We start from the raw sequence: 19,478 nt of genomic DNA, 5'->3' as shown, positions 1-19,478 counted from the left end.
CTAAGAAACAGTCTCTAGTTTGGCCCAGACTTCGTTGTCAGTTTCCATGTAACGAGCTGTGACTTGCCTCGCTGGTGGAATGGTACACAGAATGTCTTGAAACAGGTACCAAAGGATGTCTTCGCGGGCTGGCCAGCAAAACCTGTTGGCCCCAATCCTTTTCACACAACGAACCGTGTGTGTTTGTCTGTGATGATGCCAGGGTACAGTTGACCGTCGTACTTCAGCACACACCATTTGCCAACAACCTCAGGACTTGGGAGCCTTCTATCGATTTAAATGTGAAATGCTTTGCATTAAAGCACTCACAGTTCAGATGTTGTCTTGCTGTGCACAAGCAGCTGACATCCCTGTAGGTCATCTCTCCATGGACTAGAGTTACTGCCTGATGCATCTTCATCGTAGATGGAACGAGTGGCACATCCTTGGGCATCTCTGACACTGCTCTGTCGACTGCTTCCTCTTCCACAAAAACAACTTGATTGTTGTATCTGTCTTGCTCAACACAGAAAACCGCTCTGAAGCATCAGGGATATCTGTCCCCTTGCTGACAAGACTGTCAGCCATCCTCTTCAGGGCCCCTACCACTCCATCTGGGCACCCTTGCCGTGGCTTGCCTCAAAGAAATTCCACGATCCAGCAGTGAATCCTCTTCTGAACAGCTCAGTACAAAACAGGAAAAAATTTCCTCGCTGCTTGTGCTGAGTTCAAGGGCCATCACTGTAAAAATGGATAGTGGAGACCTCTGGATGTGCACTCTACACATAATCAAGCACTGGTGACAAGTGCTGCCAGATTGCTGGTGGGCCCTTCTGTCTAGAGGGGGACACTGTGCAGAAGGACACCGGTCGGGGGGTTGTATGCACATAAAGCACACATGTGTGCAATGTTGCCTGCTGGTGAGATGCTCTGAAGTGGACCACCTGTATTTCTGTGCCGTACTTATAGAGGTAATTTTCGGAAAAGTCAACATGAATTAAGCATTCATGTGCTTTCAAGCCTTGTTTCAGTGCCCTGTAGTGGGTAAACGGATTCTTGATGTTGTAAGTGAGCCTCTTAAACTTGCGCAGCATCAGGTTCAGCTGTTCCAGCAGTTGCTCTTGGGTGGTCTGGAATTCTTTTTTGATTGTGGATGTTCTGCCATTGGGGTCATTCTTGTGCTCCTTATCCACAATTGCCCACTGGACATAAGTAACTTCATTCTTATCATTGTATTGGCCAGAGACAGGGCAAGAGAGGTCTTTGCACACCGCATGCAAGTCTCCCGGTCACTTGGGTGAACAACCCAAAAGGGGTGCAGTGAGCAGAAGAGGGAGTATGAGATCGACCCATCATGTTCTGCCAAAAACTTCACATGTAGATTTTTCATCGTGTTCAAAAGGAACCGCTTCTGATTTTTGATTTTCTTCTGGGTGAGGGTCTGCCTCTTCTCAGTCGTAATTCGACTGACATCATCCCTGGTGTAAATATTTACATTTACATTTTACATTTACGCCATTTAGCAGACGCTCTTATCCCTGACTTTGTTTATGAAGCCATCTACCACCCTATTGTTTCTCTTCCTTTGGTAGTTTAAGTTTAGTTCTGCATTCTTCGCATTCATCAGCCACCTTTTCTTTGAAAACCCAAATGAACTTTGGGAGAGACGTTGCAGCCTATATTTTTTTAGATGTTTTCCTGTCACCATCTTTGAGATGAGTTGCCTTTCTCCCTGTGAGTTGCTGTACCTCTGTCGGACGTCCTCCACTAAGGCCTCGTGAAAGAGAAGGGTCTTTTGTCTTGTAGTGCGTGGTAGCTGTCTCATTTGTTTGTCCATTTTTGCACGTGGAGATGGATTATTCTGTTTCATACGCTGAATTATTTTCTTATACCCCTCCTTTTTTCGGGTTTGTGTCTGTAGCTGCTTTTGTAGCTCTTCAGTTTGTTTCTGGAGCTTCTCTGATGTCTTTCACCTCCTTTTGCCTAAAACACACAAGTACATCACAATTACAATAGATAAGCACTTAATCGATTGGCTCCCTGTAAGTAATGTGTTCACATTGTAAAACTGAAAACACCTTCAGTAATTCCAACTGTGAAACTTAAAATCAAGAGAATAGTATTATAATGAATCAATGTATATACCAGATACACATTGAAAATGGCTATTTCATTCAAACTTCTCACTCCTGTTACTCTTATTCAGTCATGTTACCCTTCATATGAGTAACAGGACTGAAAGTAACAGGACTGAGTTTTTAGCATAGCATTTTCAAATACATGAAATGTAGCCACATGGCATCAATTCTAATAGCACGAGAACACTTAGCACCTTCAAGTGGTTTACCAAAACTATCTTTAAAAAATAAACATTCTCAATCATACTTACAAAATGATCAAAAATACAGAAAAAAAGTGAGAACTTACTTTGTCTTCCCATGGCATTCTGGAGACTCAAATGATGCTACTTCCGGTTGATCATGTGACTTGTGGAATGTCCCACATTTTTAGAGGGGGGAATGTGTCAGGGTAACAGGACTGAGTGAACCTGGGGGCATGACTAAAATGTGTTTTAACTAACATATTATGAATTTCCGATGAGAACATTTATTTTATGTCTAAATTGGAAATAGAGTCACACAATAATACAAAAAAAAAGATTTCTGAAGGATTCTAATCATTATATTTCATGGTGAAGTGTAGTGTTAGAGAGTGGGGACGGGCTCAAATATATATTTTTTTCCAGTGTTCTGGGTAGTTTTTATTAGGTTTTACATGATGTATCTTTAAATTGCAATTAGGACAAAGAGCAGGACACTTTGCTTGATAATATACAGATATTTTTCATGCATATTTATGCATGTAATGTCCTTGGGACAGAAAAGGCACAGATTCGTTGGAATGGCCCATAAGATACAGCTAGCTAGCACTGCAATGCATAAAATGTGGGTGAGTAGTTGATTCAAAGAGAGAGAAAGACAATAGTTGAACAGTTTAACAAATCAATGTTTTCCAAAATGAAGGAGAAGCAAGAGAGAGCTGGAGAGCGATTGTCAAATTTTTTTCACTTCAGTATCACTTAGCTAGCAAATTCAGCTAGCTAGTTTAGCCTACTCAAACATCCTGCTCAAACAGAGGGATGCTATGTTAGCTAGCTATGACTATCCAACACAACACTGGAACTCTTCCAAGTCAAAGTAAGCTTTTGGTTTTACAAATGTATTGCCACTGGGGCTCACCGGTGTAAATGCTAAACTGCTAACTGACTATACACTGTTAAGTTACTGCATGATTGTAGCGGGTTACTAACGGGTTACTAGTAATTCTATTAGCTTATATATATATATATATATATAAATTAACTAGGCAAGTCAGCTAAGAACAAACTCTTATTTACAATGATGGGCTACCCCGGCCAAACCCAGACGACGCTGGGCCAATTGTGCGCCGCCCTATGGGACTCCCAATCATGGCCGGATGTGATACAGCCTGGATTCAAACCTGGGACTGTAGTGATGCTTCTTGCACTGAGATGCAGTGCCTTAGACCGCTGCGCCATTGGGGAGATTTGTTGACTATGACATTACTTTAGTTATGGTGACAACGACGTAGGCTGTGTGTAGCAGTTATGACATGGTTTGGCTTGGAAATGTTTTTTTGCCTAGTCACATACAGCTGATGTGTTGTGCATTGAAGTCCACAAACAAAGGGAAAAGGTGAGAGGAGAGTGCATAGATGCGAGAAGGAATACAACATGGCTGCTATGAATGTGAACAGTGTTTACACGTGACCAGGGGTGTATTCATTCTGCCGATTCTGCTTTAAAACATTTCTTAAACGGAAGCAAGTTGAACCAAACAGAGATAAACATACCTGAATTTGTCCAATAGAAACTCTCTCGTTTGCAACTGTTGGACTAATGATTACACCCTAGTTCAGCTAGGTGCATGCAAGAGTGTGCAAGGCGGTATTGAATGTGTCGCAACCTCATGATGGTTATAGGGTCAATTTCAGAATAATGTAGTAGCCTAAACCTATCGATGTTACATTGAACTGGGTGAATGGAATATGAATGACAGTCATCCAAAATGCTGTAATAGAAATAAGGCCATGCTCATGAAAAAAAAGAAAAAAATGGTCCTCCCTCATCTTAAACGGCACTGACCTCCACTGGTATGTAGGTTATCCATCGGTAGTCACTCAAGGGCCTGTGTAATGTACTGCTATAGCTGTACTGTGTCATGCTGTTCCTGTCGTGTTAACAGAGCCCTGTAGAGCCCCCTGCTGCTGCCACAGGACACATATTACCTTAACACTGCTGGCCAGGACACACACATTACCATAACACCCCTGGACAGGCAGTTACATGGCCAAGACCAAGGTCAAAGACCATCTAGACACAACAAGACAACAAAGCCACCCACCCAGCTTCTCTCGTCAGCCTGTTCTTTATTAATTTATAGAGATGGATAATTAGCCATCTACTTATGTTGCTGGTATTGCTGTGGGATATTTATTCTTCACCTGATATAGAGTCCAGGTAATGCTTTGTTACTGAGTTTCACTGTAATTGGTATAGCTGTATATTCAGCATCCAATCGAATTTCTTGGAAGAACGCAGAGGATTGTTTGTTTTGTAGAGAATCAATACAATGAATTAGAAGTAGAGCGACAGCAACATGTTCTTCCAGGTGTAAAATGATTACTCAACCAGGGGCTCCCCCTCAACCAGGGGCTCCCCCTCAACCAGGGGCTCCCCCTCAACCAGGGGCTCCCCCTCAACCAGGGGCTCCCCCTCAACCAGGGGCTCCCCCTCAACCAGGGGCTCCCCCTCAACCAGGGGCTCCTTAAGATCTTAATTGCAATAGGAATCAGGTTGGATTCTCCAGATTCTCAATTAAGACATGTTTAGCCCTGAAGCTGCTCAAATGAGGCAAAAAAGCTAATGAGGTTGACATAGAAACATCAATACAGCAAACACTGTCAACAGCTGTCGCAAGAGGCTGACACTACTACTATCTTTCTCAGTCTGCCACATCAACACCGCAGAGTGCTAAGAACCTTGGCGTGATCCTGGACAACACCCTGTCGTTCTCCACTAACATCAAGGCGGTGACCCGATCCTGTAGGTTCATGCTCTACAACATTCGCAGAGTACGACCCTGCCTCACACAGGAAGCGGCGCAGGTCCTAATCCAGGCACTTGTCATCTCCCGTCTGGATTACTGCAACTCGCTGTTGGCTGGGCTCCCTGCCTGTGCCATTAAACCCCTACAACTCATCCAGAACGCCGCAGCCCGTCTGGTGTTCAACCTTCCCAAGTTCTCTCACGTCACCCCGCTCCTCCGCTCTCTCCACTGGCTTCCAGTTGAAGCTCGCATCCGCTACAAGACCATGGTGATTGCCTACGGAGCTGTGAAGGGAACGGCACCTCCATACCTTCAGGCTCTGATCAGGCCCTACACCCAAACAAGGGCACTGCGTTCATCCACCACTGGCCTGCTGGCCCCCCTACCTCTGAGGAAGCACAGTTCCTGCTCAGCCCAGTCAAAACTGTTCGCTGCTCTGGCACCCCAATGGTGGAACAAGCTCCCTCACGACGCCAGGACAGCGGAGTCAATCACCACCTTCCGGAGACACCTGAAACCCCACCTCTTTAAGGAATACCTAGGATAGGATAAAGTAATCCTTCTAACCCCCCCCCTTAAAAGATTTAGATGCACTATTGTAAAGTGGTTGTTCCACTGGATATCATAAGGTGAATGCACCATTTTGTAAGTTGCTCTGGATAAGAGCGTCTGCTAAATGACTTAAATGTAATGTAATGAGTCTAATAGGAGCACAGTGGGTTTCAAGTCACTATGAGAAAGTATCTCTGGTGTGTGAGAGATGAGACATTCTCTCACACACACACACACACACACACACACTCACACGCATACATTCTCATTAGGAGAGTGTTCATGCTAGCCGGGGTAGAAGCTGAGGATATACTGTGGTATACCATCAAAGCAGAACAGACCTTCAGAGAGCCTATTTGTAAGAAGACAAGGGCTCCTTGGCTACTCGCTCTCTTCCTCTGTGTAACACTTCTAACAAAAGTAGGCTTACAGTTGTGTTCAACCTACAGCAAGCCTGTCAGCCTATTCCTACAGTACATGAATGAACCTCTTCAATAATACAACTAAGAGAATTGTATCAAGGCCATTTACATTGATGAATGCCGATTAAAACATGGGTTCTGTCCCAAATGGCACCGTATTCCTTATATACTGCACCACTTTTGACCAGAGCCCTATGGGCCCAAGCAGTACACTACATTTGGGACACAATGTCTATCATCCTTTCTCCCATCCATTTCTGTAGTGTCTGATTCTACAGATTTACATAGTAATGTGCTGATGAAGAGATGCCTAGCTAGCTGCCATTAACAGGATCTATCCATTAGGAGTGGTGTGGCAAGAGAGATGAGATAGGGCTGATTGAACAGATAAGCCCCTAAGCCAGCATCAGCAAGCCAGCATCACTCCTCAAAGCCAAGAAGGTTACACTATCTCACATTCTCTCTCACTTCATCTGATGTCACAGAGCGGGCAAGACTGAAATAGACTCTAACTTCAGAGAGGGTACACAACTGCCCCAGCGTAGTCCGGGTTACGGTTTAGCCGGGGTAGGCCATCATTGTAAATAAGATTTTGTTCTTAACTGACTTGCCTAGTTAAATAAAAGTTAAATAAAAACAATTTAAATACAAAAAAATTACAGGGCACACAGTTTACAAAGCTAACGAGGGAGAAGCAGAGACATAGACAGAAGGAGAGGGAAGGGCCGAGGGAGGGGCCGAGGGAGATGCAGGGGCAAACCACATGGTGAGCTTAATTAGGCAGAGAAGTGCGGAAAAGACAGAGCTGCTGCTACCTGACTGTGTGCTGTGAATGGACACTGGCTTACTGGTGTTCTTCCATGCCGTCCATGGGAGGGGTGCGTCACTTGAGTGGGTTGAGTCACTGACGTGGTCTTCCTGTCTGGGTTGGTGCCCCCCCCCCCTTGGGTTGTGCCGTGGCGGAGATCTTTGTGGGCTATACTCAGCCTTGTCTTAGGACGGTAAGTTGGTGGTTGGAGACATCCCTCTAGTGGTGTGGGGGCTGTGCTTTGGCAAAGTGGGTGGGATTATATCCTGCCTGTTTGGCCCTGTCCGGGGGTATCATCGGATGGGGCCACAGTGTCTTCTGATCCCTCCTGCTGCAGTAGTTTGTGTCGGGGGGCTAGGGTCAGTATGTTACATCTGGAGTATTTCTCTTGTCTTATCCGGTGTCCTGTGTGAATTTAAATATGCTCTCTCTAATTCTCTCTTTCTCTCTTTCTTTCTTTCTCTCGGAGGACCTGAGCCCTAGGACCATGCCTCAGGACTACCTGGCATGATGACTCCTTGCTGTCCCCAGTCACCTGGCCGTGCTGCTGCTCCAGTTTCAACTGTTCTGCCTGCGGCTATGGAACCCTGAACTGTTCACCGGACGTGCTTGTTGCACCCTCGACAACTACTATGATTATTATTATTTGACCATGCTGGTCATTTATGAACATTTTAACATCTTGACCATGTTCTGTTTATAATATCCACCCGGCACAGCCAGAAGAGGACTGGCCACCCCTCATAGCCTGGTTCCTCTCTAGGTTTCTTCCTAGGTTTTTGGCCTTTCTAGGGAGTTTTTCCTAGCCCCCGTGCTTCTTTCACATGCATTGCTTGCTGTTTGGGGTTTTAGGCTGGGTTTCTGTACAGCACTTTGAGATATCAGCTGATGTACGAAGGGCTATATAAATACATTTGATTTGATTTGAATGAGTGGTCTCCTTGTCCTCAGGTCACTTTCAGGTCAAACACCAGGCAGACCAAACTCCCTGTCTGTCCCTGTCCTCAGCTAAGTAATACAAGACCAACACCATCAGGAAAGCCCTTTTAGGACATCATATGAGATTGAGTTGTTTATTAGTTTAGCTGTAGACACTGTTTTGTATATCTTCAACTGTCACAGAGGAAATGCGTCTTGTCGCAGGAAAATAAATCAATTGAGGGACTCTATTTGTTGTCACTTGTTAATTGGATGTGAGACGACAAGGAGTCAGACTAACTGGTTCGCATCCTCTTTTCTGTGTTCCAAAAGGGTTCTTCGGCTGTCCCCATAGGAGAACTCTTTTTGGGTCCAGGTAAAAGAACCCTTTTGGGTTCCAGGTAGAAGAACCCTTTTGGGTTCCATGTAGAACCCTGTGGAAAGGTTCTACACGAAACCCAAAAGAGTTATACCTAGAACCAAAAAGGGCTCTTTTTAGGTCCTAGATAGCATCTTTCTTTCAAAGAGTGTAAATGGAGCAGCAATTGAGAAATGTGGCAATAACTCACACACACCCACCCAGTGGAGACCCATGGGATGTTGTTCCTTTCAATATTTCATCCCTGGCTGTTGCCGTGCAGGGAGGCAGGCAGGAAGATGTCAAGCCAGTTGCTGAGGCAACACCACATCTATTTAAGCTCTCGCCCCCAGTCGTTGTCTCTCACCAACGGCAATCACTGCACCAGACAGACAGACGGATGGAAGTCTCAGGGTGCGTCCCGAACGGCACCCTATTCTCTACTGATCTAAAGTTGTGCACTGTGGGGGGAATAAGGTGCCATTTGGGACTCATTCTCAGAACCCAGTCTGCCAGCTCCCAGTCAACACATACCAATTAGTGGAAATATAGACACAAACATTCTCACAGGCATATCAATGGAAAAGAGCTGTGCAAAACAAAGTGACATTCTACCAAAGACAATATATGCAGCAGGGAGCTGAAAAATGTGTGCATTTGTCTGAAAAGATTCCCCCCGGAAAGACTGGCAGCTTTAAATGCGACATGAAAAGATTAGTCTCTGCACAGCCAGCAGCCTGACACATACAGTACTGCCTACAATCACCCGAACAGAACAGACAGATGCTGCTTCGGGCTCCTCCTCAAAATGGGGCAAAAACTAAAGATAGTCTGCAGATTCCTTTGGTCTTCACCTCTCCAAGGTCTTCATTACTTAATGGAGGTGATTTAAAAAAGAGGATTCAAAGAGAGTGAAAGCCTCTAAGCTCATGTGTGACTGAAGACCTGCAGGCAGCCATCATCATCTGCTGTCAAGGCAGCCAGCCACAGTAACTACTGTAACTGTAGCTGATCTATTGAACGGGGCAACATTGACAATCAGGCAGCAGCTTATTCTGGAGGTAACAGCTTCCACATACGTCTCATCTTCAATTCAGTTCCCTCTATTCCACAACCAGATAAAGGCACAGGAGCCCAATAATAAACAACAACCGTTAATTAGGTAAAAAGATCATAGTGAGTCATCAAAAATAATTTTCCTTTCCACAACGGCCTGTAAATAGCACCAGAACACTAATGCAATTCAAACCAGTCACTCTGGCATTCTGTTTCATCTTTCTTTTTCTGTCCGCTGAATAGAGCTAGGGGCTTCAGGGGTAGATCAATTAAAACAGTGAGCAGGTCATGAGTTTAGTATTCCACGTGCCTCAAAAGGCTGGGAAATGTCAGTGGCATGCTAATTAACATCGCAACGTCTGTTTAAAGGCTGCCTGCTCGATATATTTTCCAATTTAACCTTCAACAGAATTGGCAGCCTGGTATCTCTGGCCCGACGTCGCTGTTGATTCATTTGACTCCCGAGACCGAGTTCTGTGAATTGGAAATGGTCACTTGGGTAATCTGCCATGCCTCCTTAAAAATGACAAACATGCCTAAATGGTGCAGTGTCATTCTGACTCAGACTAAATCGCTGGGTGGTGAATTCACTCAATAGAAATGCTATCACATAGAGCCCACATATCACAAGCTACTATTGCTTTATAACCATCATGATTCTCCACTGTGCTTTAACTATACAGCTCAGCAACGGGGGGCAGCACTGAGGCAATCTGAAAGGGACGAAAGGCCAATACAAACTGCTCTTCAATGCCAAACAGAAAGCAAAAATCCAAATCAGAAAATGTAAGAAATGTTACGAATTTCAAGATCACCCCCCCCTTGACGTGTCGTGTGATTGACTGACTTGGAGACGAGGGAGAAGGCCTCGGCACACACAGCTGGGCAGGCCACTAGCTTGATCATCACATGTTCTGCAGCGGCCTGGAAGTGTGCCCGAGCCACCTTTTCCAGCACGGAGGACAGCGTAGTGGCATCGCCAGCCTTGGTGCCAGGGTCTCCCCCTGCCGTATCCAGGATGTTCCCACCATGCATCACCAGCAGCAACACGTGGGTCTTACACTGGGTCTTCTGTAGAGTGGAGGACAGGAAGAAGTAACCAATGAGGGGTAGGGAGGTAGAAAAGAGGAGGATGTGAGAGGAGAGGAGAGAGAAGTGGGTTAGTGGTATAAGCCAAGAGTCCTGGACCTGCATTCATATATACTATAGATAACAGAGACACCTCATGAGCAGCCAGAGTAGTTATGCTGGTTATTTCTTTATCAGAGTTTATATTGTGATTCTCCTACCTCCATGTCCTCTAACCCGTCAATGCTGCTCTGAGGGACACAGCGACGACGCCCCAGGTGATAAAGGCTCTCTACAGATTTAAGATAGGAGAGATAGAGAGAGAGCAAGAGAGGAAAAGAGAGAGAGAGGGAAAGAGAGAAATATAGATAAAGAAAGAGGGAGGAAGGAAGAGAGAGATAAAGATACAGAAAGGAGAGATTGAGAGAGGAAGAGAGTGAGAGAGGTAAAGAAAGGAAAGACAGAGAGGAAGAGAGAGAGAGAAAGGAGTGAGAGACGATGGCGAGAGAGAGAAAAGTCATTACATAAGCCACTTCACACAGATGCATTGATAACGGAATGATTATTGATCCCAGGAGCTAACCTATTTCAGTATTACTAAAGCCTTAACTTTTCTCTTTATTCCTTCCATAACTGGGAGATGGGCCCCAAATACTGCACGCCCTTAAGCTCAACTCTCCTAAGCACATACTCCAGAAAAGTCAATACTGACTCATCACACTGAATCCTGCCATATTCAGGCATATGGTTCTGTCACGATTACCGTAGCTACCTGGCACTGTCATATTTTGGGTTTTGGCTTGTCAGAAACAGTCGAAACAATGCAAATACACATTGGGATGAGGAAGATGGAGGAAGGACGAAGGAGAGTTATGGTTATTTTCCCAACCACCTGTATGGTGTGTCTTTCTGTGTTCCTGTGTGAAGTGTGGCAAGCCATTGGCTCCTGGCCAAACTCATTATCCTCCCTGAAGCCTCTGCATGCTCTGTCATCTTATTCCTGAGCTCCTCTCTCTCTCTCCCCCTCTTCCCCCCCCCCCCTCTCTCTGTCTCACCCCATCTTTCTCTCTCTCTCGGATCTGTGATTTACTCACTGCTTGTTTATCTGTTCTCCCCCGGCTGGTAGCATCTGCCAGGGGAGGCTTTCACACACTCACAGCCTGTCAGTTCCCAGCCCACAGCCTGTCATCTCCCAGCCTGTCAGCTCCCAGCCCACAGCCTGTCAGCTCCCAGCCACAGCCTGTCAGCTCCCAGCCCACAACCTGTCAGCTCCCAGCCCACAACCTGTCAGCTCCCAGCCCACAACCTGTCAGCTCCCAGCCCACAACCTGTCAGCTCCCAGCCCACAGCCTGTCAGCTCCCAGCCCACAGCCTCCCAGCCCACAGCCTGTCAGCTCCCAGCCTGTCAGCTCCCAGCCCACAGCCTGTCAGTTCCCAGCCCACAGCCTGTCAGCTCCTAGCCCACAGCCTGTCAGCTCCTAGCCCACAGCCTGTCAGCTCCCAGCCACAGCCTGTCAGCTCCCAGCCCACAACCTGTCAGCTCCCAGCCCACAACCTGTCAGCTCCCAGCCCACAAACTGTCAGCTCCCAGCCCACAAACTGTCAGCTCCCAGCCCACAAACTGTCAGCTCCCAGCCCACAGCCTCCCAGCCCACAGCCTGTCAGCTCCCAGCCTGTCAGCTCCCAGCCCACAGCCTGTCAGTTCCCAGCCCACAGCCTGTCAGCTCCTAGCCCACAGCCTGTCAGCTCCTAGCCCACAGCCTGTCAGCTCCCAGCCCACAGCCTGTCAGCTCCCAGCCCACAGCCTGTCAGCTCCCAGCCCACAGCCTGTCAGCTCCCAGCCCACAGCCTGTCAGCTCCCAGCCCACAACCTGTCAGCTCCCAGCCCACAGCCTGTCAGCTCCCAGCCTGTCAGCTCCCAGCCTGTCAGCTCCCAGCCCACAGCCTGTCAGTTCCCAGCCCACAGCCTGTCAGTTCCCAGCCCACAGCCTGTCAGCTCCCAGCCCACAGCCTGTCAGCTCCTAGCCCACAGCCTGTCAGCTCCTAGCCCACAGCCTGTCAGCTCCTAGCCCACAGCCTGTCAGCTCCCAGCCCACAGCCTGTCAGCTCCCAGCCCACAACCTGTCAGCTCCCAGCCCACAACCTGTCAGCTCCCAGCCCACAGCCTGTCAGCTCCCAGCCCACAACCTGTCAGCTCCCAGCCCACAACCTGTCAGCTCCCAGCCCACAGCCTGTCAGCTCCCAGCCCACAACCTGTCAGCTCCCAGCCCACAGCCTGTCAGCTCCCAGCCTGTCAGCTCCTAGTCCACAGCCTGTCAGCTCCCAGCCTGTCCTACCCTGCCTGCCTGACATTCCTGCCTGTCTGTCTGCTTGCCTGCCAGCCACTCTGTCTCCGGCCACTTCTTGCCTCCTGCCTGCCTCTCCCTCCTACTTAACACTCAGGAGACCCACTGCACTATTTTGGTCAAAAGGTTAGCTAGAGCAAATCAATTGAGAAGTTTCTTTGTAAGTGGGAGGTGGAATAACATTGGACCAGTACAGGGAGCACAGTACCAGATTAGTCATACATTTAAAATGAATGTGTGATCAGAGGTTCTCTGCATATTTACAAAGAAGTCTTTCTGCTACTTACGTAACATTAATTGCAACCAAAACAAACCTCTCAATTATTGAGTAGTTGTAACATGGAGTAACAGAATGGGTTGAGTGAACCCAACTCACAGTCCCTAGTGATCTTCAATTTGCTTTTAAATTGGTGAACGAATTTTCAATTAGGTACAACCCTGAAAGCTATGCTAAAATATAGCCATGGTAGACAGGGGAGGCTTCGTGTAAGCGTCAGTGGAAGCTACATACAGTACAAGCACAGCTGGTTGTAGACAGACAGAAGCCTACTTTACTAAAAATAAGACATATTTTTTTATGTTGAAGTGCATTGACGTAATCCTATTTGTGACAGGGAAGCTGAGTGGTGAAAAGCAGTCTCCTGTGGCCCTCTGTAAGCCTCTCCTGCAGCTTGACAGCCTAGCTAACAGCAGGGGGTCCATCCAGGTTACCAAGAGTCTAACTCTCCCTCCCTCTTTCTTATACTTTTTACCTTTCTTTTTATCTCTCCCTCACTCTCTCTCACAGCGCCGTCCCTCTCTCGTGTTGTGCCAATCAATATGTGCATTACAAGGCTCAGAGGAAAATATGGTCACTGTCTGCCTCTCTCACTAAACTAATGAATTTGCCCAGAAAGCCCTCTCTAGACTGCTCCTAGTCAGGAGTTAAGGGTGCCAGAACTCAGAAGCAATGTCTGTTGTCAACACCACATCTCAACCACACTCTCAAAGCCGTCATATTCACTTCAGTTTCAGACTCTTGAGCCATTTAATAGTGCAGTAAAAAACTGGACATTTGGTTTGCTTGCTAGTACTAAAATGTGGACATTTTTCATTTAGTAAAATGCTGTATAATAAATTGAATCATGGAAATTGTGTTCTGTAGGACAACCATAACAAATATTAGTTTAATATTTAATAGTGTGAATAAACTGTAAACAAATTAGAATATTCTGGATAATTACATATCTATGACAGACAGACAGACAGACAGACAGACAGACAGACAGACAGACAGACAGACAGACAGACAGACAGACAGACAGACAGACAGACAGACAGACAGACAGACAGACAGACAAGACGACACAGACAGACAGACAGACAGACAGACAGACAGACAGACAGACAGACAGAGGAAGCAGTAGAGAGAGAGATCAGCAGGAAGAGAGAAACTGGGAGAGAGAGAGAAGCAACAGGGAGAAAGGATATTGGCAGTGTGTCAGTGCTAGCTAGTGAAGGAAGGGTGAACTATTGATTTGCGTCCTGATCCCTCGGTGCCGTTCTGTCTTGGCCACTGTGTCTTAGAATGTCATTCCTCCATAAATTCAATGAAGGCATGTTGTTGTCCTTCCATGTCTCCTGTCCCTGCCAATTGCAGAGTTCTCTCTCCCTACAACTACTGCCACACTGACAGATTTCTATCAGCAGAGACAGCAAGTGAGAGAGAGAGCAAGAGGGAGAGACTCCTAATGTTGCCAAGTTGCTGTGAGGCCAAAGACAGAAAAAGTGAGTTTACAGAATACAGATTTCCAATAAAACAGTTGTACACACTCCAAAATATATTTCCCAAAATATCACTAACAGGGCTATGTAATGTCAGCTCCACTTAGACTGAGGGATTGTGAACCGTGAGGCTAACTCTTAGAGAGGCCTCACTGGAGAGGTAGACCCTGAGAGAACCTACCCAGAACAACACTTAAAGGTGAGCCCTGTTTGACGACTAAGGCCCCCTGTACACTTAGTGCTGGAGGGAATGTATGAATTCAATGTGACAACTCACTCATCGCATGCCAACACTGTTTTGTGTAGAGCACTAAGCACCTTAACTACATTCCCTTAGCTTGGTCCAGCCAGGGAATGCTAGCTATGTACTAGCCTCCCAATACCACAGACAGATATCACAATAGAATCACAATCAATTCTAACAAAGTTAGATCCCTTAACATGATTGCCAGTTTGCCACAGTCAATGAACTAGGTTACGTAATACATTTTCCAGAGCATGTCATTGTTAATTAACCATATATTGAACGAGTACAAATCAGGAAAATGACTGATGGATAGAAACGGTTAGGAACCAGTCTGGGTCTGCATCAGAAATGGCACCCTATATGCACTGTCTACTCTTGACTATGGCCCGCATAGGACTCTGGTCAAAAGTAGTGCACTATATTGAATAGGGTGCCATTTTGGACACTGATCCTAATGAAAGATTGTTTTCAGTATGATCTGACATGGAGATGTGACCTCTGTGACCGGGCCCTGGAACAGTGGAGGTATGCTAACATCCAGCTTCATCTGTTCATTAGGGCTGGGAATGGCCATGGATCTCACTCTATGATATTACACGATACATCAAATCAAATGTTATTGGTCACATACACGTTTAGCAGATGTTATTGCGAGTGTAGTAAAATGCTTACCTAACTCCAACAGTGCAGTAGTATCTAACAATTCTGCCGATTTGATATATATTGCGATTCTCACGATTTGATATGTATTGCGATTCGATACTGTGATCCAATAGCCCAGATAGCCTAGGCTATAGCTGTCTCCTTCATAAACTCTATTGCTTGTTATCATTATCTCTGCTCTGCCTTTCTTTCTTGACACACTTTTATTATTCCAGACAGAGAAGGTCTTTGTCTCCCCAGCTCTCATGCTTTGGGTATTTTCTGTTTAAAGAGGGAAATAGCAATAAGGCAAAAATGGAAAAAGTAATTAAACATGAATTAGCGTATAAGGGAGATTGTGCCTGCTAGGGTAGCAGTGTATTTAAAAAAGGACTTGGCTGGCCAGGGGCGAGAATGATGCAATGAGGAGAATACAGATGAGGATGGGGAAGATGCTATTCCCACTACATTTGTACATGTCTGAGAGCAGCTAGCTACAGAGTGTAGGTAGGGCTAGAGAGAGTAGCTAGCTACAGAGTGTAGGTAGGGCTAGAGAGAGTAGCTAGCTACAGGGTGTAGGTAGGGCTAGAGAGAGCAGCTAGCTACAGGGTGTAGGAAGGGCTAGAGAGAGCAGCTAGCTACAGGGTGTAGGAAGGGCTAGAGAGAGCAGCAAACTACAGGGTGTAGGTAGGGCTAGAGAGAGCAGCTAGCTACAGGGTGTAGGTAGGGCTAGAGAGAGCAGCTAGCTACAGTAGACAGGGATAGAGAGAGCAGCTAGCTATAGAGAGTGTAGGTAGGGCTAGAGAGAGCAGCTAGCTACAGGGTGTAGGAAGGGATAGAGAGAGCAGCTAGCTACAGGGTGTAGGTAGGGCTAGAGAGAGCAGCTAGCTACAGGGTGTAGGAAGGGCTAGAGAGAGCAGCTAGCTACAGGGTGTAGGTAGGGCTAGAGAGAGCAGCTAGCTACAGGGTGTAGGTAGGGCTAGAGAGAGCAGCTAGCTACAGTAGACAGGGATAGAGAGAGCATCTAGCTACAGGGTGTAGGTAGGGCTAGAGAGAGCAGCTAGCTACAGTAGACAGGGATAGAGAGAGCAGCTAGCTACAGGGTGTAGGTAGGGCTAGAGAGAGCAGCTAGCTACAGTAGACAGGGATAGAGAGAGCAGCTAGCTACAGTGTGTAGGTAGGGCTAGAGAGAGCAGCTAGCTACAGTAGACAGGGATAGAGAGAGCAGCTAGCTACAGAGTGTAGGTAGGGCTAGAGAGAGCAGCTAGCTACAGTAGACAGGGATAGAGAGAGCAGCTAGCTACAGAGTGTAGGTAGGGCTAGAGAGAGCAGCTAGCTACAGTAGACAGGGATAGAGAGAGCAGCTATCTATACAGAGTGTAGGTAGGGCTAGAGAGAGCAGCTAGCTACAGTAGACAGGGAGAGAGAGAGCAGCTAGCTAGCTACAGAGTGTAGGAAGGGCTAGAGAGAGCAGCTAGCTACAGTAGACAGGGCTAGAGAGAGCAGCTAGCTACAGAGTGTAGGTAGGGCTAGAGAGAGCAGCTAGCTACAGTAGACAGGGATAGAGAGCGCAGCTAGATACACTTCTCTCTCTCAGTCCCATCCCAGAACCTCAAATTGGCTGGGGTGATAAATAACATGTGTGGTGCCATCATCAGAAGGGTGTGGATTTTCTGTGGACTATTCCTTTCATTTTGGTCTTATCTAAAAATATACAGTACCAGTCAGAAGTTTGGACACACCTACTCATTCAAGGGTTTTTCTTTATTTTACTGTTTTCTACATTGTAGAATAATAGTGAAGACATCAAAACTATGTAATAACACATATGGAATCATGTAGTAACCAGAAAAGTGTTAAACAAATCAAAATATACTTTATATTTGACATTCTTCAAAGTAGAAACCCTTTGCCTTGATGACAGCTTTGCACACTCTTTTGTGGAGCGATAGGTAACGATGCTTCGAGGGTGACTGTTGTTGATGTGTGCAGAGGGTCCCTGGTTCGAGCCCAGGTTGGGGCGAGAGCCGTAAGCAATACTGTTACATTTAGTTATTTTACTTAGTCATCTTAAGTACTTCCTTAGTGCAGTGGTGGAAAAAGTACGCAATTGTCATACTTGAGTAAAAGTAAAGATACCTTAATAGAAAATTACTCGAGTAAAAGTGAATGTCACCCAGTGAAATACTACTAGAGTAAAAGTAAAAGTATTTGGTTTTAAATATATTTAAGTATCAAAAGTCATTTTAAAAGTATAAATAATTTCAAATTCCTTATATTAAGCAAAGCAGACGGCACCATTTTCTAGTTTTTAACGTTTACCTATAGCCAGAGGCACACTCCAACATCATTTACAAACAATGCATTTGTGTTTAGTGAGTCTGCCAGATCAGAGGCAGTAGAGATGACCGCATGTTCTCTTGGTAAGTGCTTGAAATGGACCCTTTTCCTGTCCGGCTAAACATTCAAAATGTACTTTTGGGTCTCAGGGGAAAAGTATGGAGTAAAAAGTACATGATTTTCTTTAGGAATGTGGCGAAGTAAAAGTTAAAGCTAAAATACAGATACCCCAAACAACTACTTAAGTTGTAATTACTTTACACCCCCGCCTTAGTGTTGACACAGTGATGTAAGCTAATGGTTCGCAAGCCTGGCAGCACTGAGCCACTGTGACAACAGCCAAATCACAATCCATTGTTTTCTTGTTTTCCATACACTCCATAATTCCCAAAATATCAGTTATGTAATTAAGCTATTTTAGGCTGAGACTATGCATCAATCACAGAGTGAAGTGGAAAAACATAGCGATCTAATGTAGTCACAGCTGCGTTGCAGAAATATGCTGATAAGACTTTGTTTATCCAGGTGGAGAGGTGGAGAGGCCTAAAGACATGAGACAGATCTATAATGTTAGAAAGATAGGAGGGCTCTGTGGCTTTGCTGGGCAGGCTGTGGAGGGGGAACAGAGGACTGCTACAGTACATTAGAAGCAGGGATGCTGCAAGGAAGCCTGTCAGTGCTGTTATCCATTGCTGTGACTCTCTGTCATGGTAGAGAGCTGAGTGCTCATAGTGGGGGGTTTAAGATGGCTTTATTAATGTAGGAACAGATAGAGAGAGAAAATTAAGAAAGCAAGAAAGAGGGAGATGGAGAGATTAAGAGAGAAATTGAGAGAGAAACTTTGACAGAGGGACTGAAAGAGGGATAGAGACAGAACATGACTAAGAGAGAGTGAGTTTGTGAAAGAGAAATTGAGAGATAGATACAAAGTCAAGTCAATGCCAGTGCTGGCTGCAGGGCCTGAGAATACTCTACAGCCTCTTGTTTCTCAGGGAGGTTAGTCAGGCTGAGTTTGTGTGGCTTAAAGCCTCTGGACTTATATTAAGGGAATGGAGTGTATATTAGTGTAATGGAGATTGTTTATCCACCATGTCTCCTAAACGTCTGAACCAAGAGTTTGATTTCAGACCATTTCTAACATGAATATGTTACGTTGGTTTGCCTTGCCATCCAGGGCTCCACTTGGTAATATTGTACATATGCATATATTCAATTTTCTGTGAGTACTACGTGCCCATCTCATTGATATCAATTTATTTGAGGTACGCAAGTTGTTATTGAAATAGGTCACTGTAATTATATCGACAGCCACTGAATGTCCTGCGCTTAATGGTTATATGGGTGGGTATTCCAACAGCTTCCAGAGTAAGCTTTTCTACTGTTGCCTAGGTATTAACTAGGACCAATTTGTATGTAAATAATATTTTATGACCATATGTGCCTCTGTGATGAATTATGATTGACTATACGCAAAAGGTGAATTGAAATGTTTTCACACCCTCCATGTGTCATGTGTGTAATGGTCATGTGAGTCTGACCTTACGAAGATCTGTTTTGGATTGAAACGTTGTCAATAAAGCTGTGAATTGGGAGCATAAACAGTGTGCGGGCCTTCCTGTTCTTTACAGGAATTGAGGATGTGACAGATCTTAACTGTTGCACATTACTAGCCCAGGGTAACCATTGTTTTCTCCAAAACCATACTCCAACCTAGTCCAGTGAATTCACTTAAGCACTTAGCTATCCCTGTTCAGCTCAGCTCCTCATCTCTGCATGGGTAACCAGAATGATCAGCCATTGACACCAATTAAACAGTAATCAAGTGAGAAAGTAAAAGAGCAGAGAGGAGC

At 45.7% G+C, this 19,478-nt stretch overlaps 1 protein-coding gene across 4 annotated transcripts in view; it reads right to left on the bottom strand.

Moving 5' to 3' along the window:
- Positions 1–19,478, bottom strand: part of LOC106581175 (membrane-associated phosphatidylinositol transfer protein 3) — a 129,560-nt gene that overhangs the window by 64,037 nt on the left and 46,045 nt on the right. For all 4 annotated transcript variants that reach the window (XR_001323032.2, XR_001323030.2, XR_001323028.2 and 1 more), the window contains exons 4-5: positions 10,512–10,582; positions 10,070–10,293 (exon numbers count right to left, since the gene is read on the bottom strand). Coding sequence is in view for 1 of the 4 variants with exons in the window: in XM_014163053.2 (XP_014018528.1) it covers positions 10,070–10,293; positions 10,512–10,582 (295 nt within the window). In the remaining 3 variants the exon portion in view is untranslated. The remainder of the gene's footprint in view (positions 1–10,069; positions 10,294–10,511; positions 10,583–19,478) is intronic.

Source organism: Salmo salar, chromosome ssa20, assembly GCF_905237065.1.
Source record: "Salmo salar chromosome ssa20, Ssal_v3.1, whole genome shotgun sequence".
Lineage (NCBI taxonomy): Eukaryota > Metazoa > Chordata > Actinopteri > Salmoniformes > Salmonidae > Salmo > Salmo salar.
The sequence above is the reverse complement of the archived record's forward strand: the minus strand, read 5'-3'. Positions and strand labels throughout refer to the sequence as shown.